Below are 7,253 nucleotides of genomic sequence, written 5' to 3'. Positions count from 1 at the left end.
TATTTCAGACCTCTAAGAGTTCACCATTCCGATCCTGCAAAAGATGTGCACTTAGAATGATATTTTCTCTACTGTACATCAAAATTGGATAATCAATTATATTTTAAAAATATCTATAGTAGGATGGTATTTTCTCTACTGAAATAATATCTTATTTCCTAATCTCATGCTTTAATATTTAAACTTTTAAGGACAAGATTTGTTAATTAAATCATTAGTGTAAACTACTCCCGAGATATTCTCTTTTTTATATTTAAAATGTAATTTTAGTAACAATATATTCCATAAATAATCCTAACTTATAGGTAGATACATTTTTAAAATTAATTTGAGAACATTCTATTACATAGCTTATTGTGAAAGCTAAATATTTTAGTAAAGTCTAGCATTTTACTTATCTTTTGTGTTTTCTTGATTCAAATAACATCTTTTTGAGATCATTTCTCTGTTTAATTCATTAAATACTCACTAAATATTTTAGATGTCAGAGAAACGAAATTAATTGACAAGATATTTTCTCTCCTAAAATCATGCATTTAAAACTTAATATTTATGGTGAGACTTGTCAACCAAAATTCTGGTGCAATCTATTCACGAGATGTTCTCATTTAGCTTTATTAACAAGATATTCCAAAAATAATATTACCTTATAAGTATAAGATTTATTGAGAATTTATTAAAGAATATTTTACTTCTTAGCTTATCATGTTTTTATCAAAAGAAAACGTCAGTAGATCAAATTAATTTTTACATGTTCTTTCAGGCTTGAGTTTATCAGAAGATCAAATTAAGAGTTTATCTTTGGCGGAGATTGAATCAATCATGCGTTTGAACGGAAGCTCATTTACATTGTTTAAGTTTTGAAACATGTTATCAATAATATACTCTTCTATTGGTTAAGATGTGGTTTTTGTTAGATTTTCTATTAATTAATTTTTTTTGTTTTACTTTTGTGGAATTCGCGATATTGTAATGTTGTAAATCAATAATAAAGACATTTTTCTCACTATTAATAGGTGAGAGAGAGAGGGAGGGAGAGAGAGGGAGGGAGAGGGAGGGACGGAGAGAGAGAGGGAGGGAGAGGGAGGGAGGGAGGAGGGAGGAGGAGAGGGGAGAGAGAGTGGGAGAGAGAGAGAGAGGAGAGAGAGAGAGAGAGAGAGAGAGAGGGAGAGAGAGAGAGAGATTAGTGTTTACGGTATATCCAAAAGTTTTGAGTTTATTGTTTATGATTTATCCGGTAAAGCCAAAAGGTTAGAGTATACTCAAGGGTTTAAGGTTTACCAAGAGTTTAGAGTTTAAAAATTAATGAATGTAATTTGTATATTTTACAATAAAAAATAAAAACTAACAGCAAAGTAGATTGCATTATATCTTGAATTAAATAATGTTAAGAAGATTTATAGTTTTCAACCACAAATAATGAATCATAACTATGTGATTATTATACACATAATATATATTATGCATATACATGTCATTGTATGTAAAAATTAACTAACCATGTAAAATTAAACTAATCATAATATTAATATCCGCATATGCGATAAAATATCCGCATATGCGATACAATATCCGCAGTCACTCCATAGAGAGCTGGATATTTAATCGCCGAGTTAATAGTTTTGATAAGCTGACAGAGTCTGATTCGAAAATCACCGACTGCAATTCGTATCTTCTCTCTGCTCAACCCATTTCTAACATTATTTATTCCATATTTATTACATATTTTGAACTTTTTATTCCATATTTTGAATTCTTTATGTCCTTAATTACATTCTGAAATGGTAAAAGAGGGTTTCAATGGGAATGTAGTGATAATATAAAATATGTTACCTCTGAAACTATACACTATTTATTCCAGATTTTGAAAATAAAATATTTTCTTAAACATATAAATTATTTTGGAACGTTGCAATTATACGTACACACAATAAATACCTCTTGATACTGAAGTTACTTTGTTCCATCTCGTCCATGTAAAATATTGAGTACCAATATTTTTTTGTACCTGATGCTTTCTTCCAAGGGCGGTGGTATTATGATATAAAATTCGTTACTTATAAAACTATGTACTACTTAGTTAATAATTTGAATATGTTTATGTCCGCACAGGGTGCGGACCGGCCACCTAGTTTAAGTTAATTCTAAGGACAGTTAATTATAAAGATACACTTAATAAACTAAAAATATTATTTTCAAATAACATATATAATAAAAAGATATTTATTAAAAGAAACAATTATAAAATATAAACAAAATATATTTTATTCTTGTAGTTTTTGAAGGGAAAAAAAATTATAATAAAATAGTGCAACAACATCTTTATTGTCTCGCAGAAATGCAATCTAATACAATGCAGCATCACATGCCAACAGATAAAGCAACGTATTATTTTTATATTTTGTTTTTAAAGTAAGAGAAATTACAGAAGAGACTTGAATTTTCTTTCAGATTAGTGCAGCTTCAATAGGCTTTAAACCTTGTTGATAAGAATCGAAGTAGAGCTCCACGTACTTCTTAACTGTTTTATACAATCTTGGTCTTGCATCAGACACAAGCCCTTCCACAGGCTGAATCTCTTTGTCTGGACTCGGAACGCAAAACGTTGCCACAGATATCCTTTCTTTTTCTCTATTAGTCACCACTCTATGAACCGGGCTCTTGTAGATTCCATTGCTCATTATCTAAATACCAACGAGAGATTATATATGCCAATTTTCCAACAATTCATATGCATATCTTCATGATTAGTTTATTATTACCTCCATAAGATCTCCTACATTGATCAGAATTGTGTCAGGGGCTATTGGAGCTTTATACCATTTCCCATCTTTCAAGAACTGAAGCCCTTCCACATCTTTGTCCGGTAAGAGAAGAGTAGCTGAGCCATCACCGTGCGGTTTAGCCCCAATAACCATGTCCGGCCTTGGACATGGAGGATACATGTTGAACCTTGTATCCATCCTAGCATTGTCTCCATGCATCTCTAGAAAGACATTATCTTCCAAGTCCAACGATCTAGCCATGCCCTTAAAGAACTGCTCAATCACTGCGTGTTGCTTCATTGTGTATTCATGCAAAGTTTCCCTGAAGAAACTTTTGTCAAGATCAACAAAGTCAAATGAACCACGTGGAAACTGAAAGGTATGGAGTTTACCTGAATTCGGTTGGGACTTCAGGCCAGAATTTAAGGTGTTGCTGATCTTTAGGGTAAGTAGTGAGAAACAAACGGTCGATCCAGTCGAGAATTTGGTCGTCTGAAAGAATCATGTCGCTTCCATATCCTTGGACATTACCAATATCTCTTGCGTACTTCTGCTTCTCTTCTGTCGGAAGCGCAAAGAACTGCTTCGTTAGCTTGTAGATCTTGTCGAGAAACGCTTCTGTGATTCCATGATTCATAACCTGCGTCAATAAAGTGTCATGCTCTATATTCATAGTTTTTTTTAATTAATCTATATATAATGTAGTAAATTTTGGTTCTTAAAATTATATATAAGCTCTTTTAAACATGTGTATCTAAATTTTTATCTGAAGGTAATTTTATTTTACCAAATAGAGTCATGTTGAATGTTTCACTTGCACATGCTAAGAGATTGGATTCATTAATTAATATAGTCAGACCTGAACAACTCCCCATTTAGAGAGTGCCGAGTGAAGTTTACTCAACTCTTGCCGACCATTTTCAGAAGAAGAGAGTAGAAGACTTAGATCAATGGATGGAATATCCATCTCCGGCACTGGACCATTAAGAGGTTGATCTTCACGGTCGTCGGTGAGTGGTTGAAGATATCTTTCTGGTAGTCCTTCGTTGGCTGCAACCACCTCTTGGACAGTCTTGAACTTTGGCTTCTCCTCCATCATTTGAACTAATCAATACAATACTAAAAGGGTGATATGAGCTCCTCTTAGCCTGTCCACGTCAGACAATTATATTCATCCACTCATGTTCTATTAATTGTCCACGTCAGATACGGATTATTGTGGTTGTGGGCTTCAATTTTTAATTCGGTCTGTTTAATATTTTGGCATGTCAAACATAAACTCATCATTTAGGCATGTTGAACATAATCGCCGAACCCTACTTCTCATCTTCCATTCCTCATCTCCCCAAAACCGTTTCGTAGATCAGACGAACCACCTCTCCACTATCTTCTCTAATCAAACCTTCGTGTAATCATAGCTCATTCAAAGGTTCCCTTTCGTCTTCCCCTCTATCAATCTCTCTATAAAACACTTTTCTCATATTTTTCTCCGATTAAAATCGATAATATCCTCTCAAGAATCTACGGCAATGGAATCCACCGGCAAATCTCCAGTATCCAGCGATCGGAAGCCAAAACGGAAGATCCTTTCCTCCTCCGCGATTTCGAAGACACCTACCGGGAAGTCCGTTGCAGCTTCCGAGATTGCAATCAAACCAAACGGCAAAACCGCTGTTTCCTCTGCCATTCCGAGATCGCAATCTTCCTCCGCGCACGGTGACGATGTGATGTTCTTCAGAGATGTCACAATGCGCCCACATCAAGAGGAGTTACGGTTTCGTCTGATACATTTTTGGGAGGCTCGAAACCCAAACACGAAGACACTCACTGGCGTGGAGATGCTCCTCATTGACGAGCAGGTCCGTCTTCTATTGATCGGTTGATATATAGTAACATTTACGTAATGATAAGAGAGCTATGAAATATATGAATCATATTGCAATCCATCTCGGCATGATGTACTTCTATAGAGTGATTTCTATTTATCATACTCCTACATAAAAATAACAGTACTTTCTTTTATATTTCAACCTCATATGAATACTTGGATGCTTGATCTTATTAACTTTGGTTTGATTTATCTAAAGTATAATGCCAACTGAGTTGTTTAGTGACATATAGTTTCTATTAATCCATTCTTTCTCAGGTTTGTTGGATCATTGAAAAGAACTTGGGAATTCCATGGAAATTCTGTTCACTTATTTCGCTGACGAACCTTTGGCAACTGATTTGGTAAATTCCTGAAGTTTGTTCGTTCCTGGAGTGAACGTATATCTTCAAGCCACAATAGAAGCTACAGCTCGCAAGCAGTTTTTTTTTATAGAGAGCTTTCTGTTTTGTAGATAGCACAGGTTCATCGATCTCTCTGTTTTGTAGATAAGCACGTTCTCATCGTTCTACTCTAGCTAATGGCCAGGATGTGGTTTTTTATCTGATCTTAGTTTCGTTTTAAGCCTTTCATATGATGGTCTGAGCAACTGATTCCATTCGAAATTTTATTACTTTTTATTAAATCAACGAATGCATCAAGTTGTTCCATCTCATGATAATGGTTGTCATAGTAACACTTTTAATCTTCTATTTTGTTTGGTTGTCAGGAAACGGTTATTCAAGGTTTTATCTTAGCAGGACGGTTGAGACGTATATGCCTCACTTGAAAGCAGGTTCTGTTTATTTACTGAACAAGTTTTACGGGTCCAGAAGCAAAGATCAGTCCAGTGTCGCTGATCATAGTGTCACCATTTCGTTAGCTTTGAACTTTGTCCTCTCGGTTCTTTAGGACAGTCCGGTTCCTTTTCAGGAAGACTGGTTCAGGTTCCGTAGCCACGAGGAGTTTGAAGCTAATTGTGACCTCAAGGTTGACCTTTATGGTAAGTCCTCTATCTAATTGTCGTTCGCAAGTAGGAGTCAATTGAGCTACAGTTGGGGTTTACTCTTAAATCTTGAGGTTAAGTCTTCAGTCTGTGAACAACTGCTGAATTTATTTAGTCATGAATCTGTGGGTTAAGTTTTAGTATAGTATACATACGTTTTGATGTTATTATTATTGTATAACTTGGATATTCACCGAACTTAACCTATATAGACATACATTTGTTACTTTTTTAAGAGTATAAGTTCGATAATTACCAAACTCAACTCTTACTATTTCAGATTATCTTGGACACATGAAGTTGGTCAATGAGCAGCCTCTGACGGACTGTCCCATCCTTAACGGAGTTGATATAGCAAAGAAGCGGCATCTGAGGGTTCATGTGCAGACACGTGGGTAAGTTTGCCCATTAATATCGACATTTTGTATGTGTGTTTATCTTAACATTTGAGTTTAAATATTATAGCGGACCATTGATGAAACTATACATATGGGACAAAGCTGCAGCAGATTTCTGCCTGAAGTACAAGTCATATGGGAGGACTCCAAGTGCTATTTTAGTCACCACATTGAATCCAAAACGGATTGGAGGTTAGCATATCCAGCTTTAATTTTATCATTTTGTGATATATAGAGTTTGTTATCGGTTTCTGAATCTGATTACTGATACATTCATGTGTAAACATCAGGAACCCTTGCTCTGACTACTATGTCATCTTCACGGGTTTTTATGGACACTGATGTCCAACCAACAAGAGATTATCTTAGCTGGTATGTATTTATGTTTTGAGATATATTTTCTTCCAACTCCAGTACTGACATGATTAAGGCTTTCTCATTTTTTCAGGTTGGGTTCCAACTCGGATATTGCTTGGGAGATTAATGCAGAGATTGTGACTAAGCCTGTGGCAGTCACTATAGCTGAACTATTCTCCTACATCAAACATGAGAATGCAAACATGAGAATGCGAAGGTACAAGAGTTGCTTTTTTTTTACTAATTTATTATGATATTCATGGGTACTTCTGATAATTTTTAATATATTGTTGTAGATTGCTTGGTTTGAGTGCACATCAACTATAAATCATGTTTTCAGTGGCTCAGCTCGGTATTATATTTCCTATGGTGTGTGCCGTACAATTTCCTAAAAAATACACAACAAATTATGAGTTTTAACCATTTTGAATTCATTGGAAAACAATGATTACATAAAATAAATTTAGACCACCAACACGTAAAAATTGGAGGATGAAATTTTTGAAGTCTCAAATTTTATGTACATCCAAATGATATGAACGCAGAAAAATAAAATTTTTGATACGTTTCTTTCTTTGAAACACGTAAACACAATAAAATAAAAAGTATAAACAATTATAATGACCTTTCCATCTTAAAACTGTTCCCACTAACTTCAGACAATTAGAGGCCATAAAAAACAGGAAAAGTTAGTAAAGCATTAATTAAAAACTAGATTTTGATCTTGATCTGCGCTTTTCAAGGGCAAAATTTTTTTTGATTAAAAATTTATATAATTAATTTTTGTCTTCATTTAAAGTATGTTTTGGTACAAAATCAGAATTCCAAAATTTGTGGTGATGATTGTTTTGCATTAGTTT

General features: G+C 34.4%; 1 protein-coding gene across 1 annotated transcript; it reads right to left on the bottom strand.

Moving 5' to 3' along the window:
- Positions 1 to 2,253: 2,253 nt before the first annotated feature.
- Positions 2,254 to 6,286, bottom strand: LOC106385743 (protein SRG1-like). Its single transcript, XM_013825650.3, has 4 exons — positions 3,625 to 6,286; positions 3,158 to 3,405; positions 2,763 to 3,087; positions 2,254 to 2,684 (listed from the first exon to the last, which is right to left on the bottom strand). Exons 1-4 carry the CDS (start codon positions 3,862 to 3,864, stop codon positions 2,448 to 2,450), a joined length of 1,050 nt encoding a protein of 349 aa, XP_013681104.2. The 5' UTR covers positions 3,865 to 6,286; the 3' UTR covers positions 2,254 to 2,447.
- Positions 6,287 to 7,253: the final 967 nt, after the last annotated feature.

Source organism: Brassica napus, chromosome C3 (assembly GCF_020379485.1).
Source record: "Brassica napus cultivar Da-Ae chromosome C3, Da-Ae, whole genome shotgun sequence".
NCBI classification, from domain to species: Eukaryota; Viridiplantae; Streptophyta; class Magnoliopsida; order Brassicales; family Brassicaceae; genus Brassica; species Brassica napus.
The sequence above is the reverse complement of the archived record's forward strand: the minus strand, read 5'-3'. Positions and strand labels throughout refer to the sequence as shown.

Coding starts and splice junctions, on each gene's coding strand:
- LOC106385743 (XM_013825650.3), bottom strand. CDS start 3,864: ATGATGGAGGAGAAGCCAAAGTTCAAGACTGTCCAAGAGGTGGTTGCA. Junction 3,406..3,624: donor CTAAATGGGGAGTTGTTCAG/GTCTGACTATAT, acceptor TTATTGACGCAG/GTTATGAATCATGGAATCAC. Junction 3,088..3,157: donor GAAGTCCCAACCGAATTCAG/GTAAACTCCATA, acceptor AAGTTTCTTCAG/GGAAACTTTGCATGAATACA.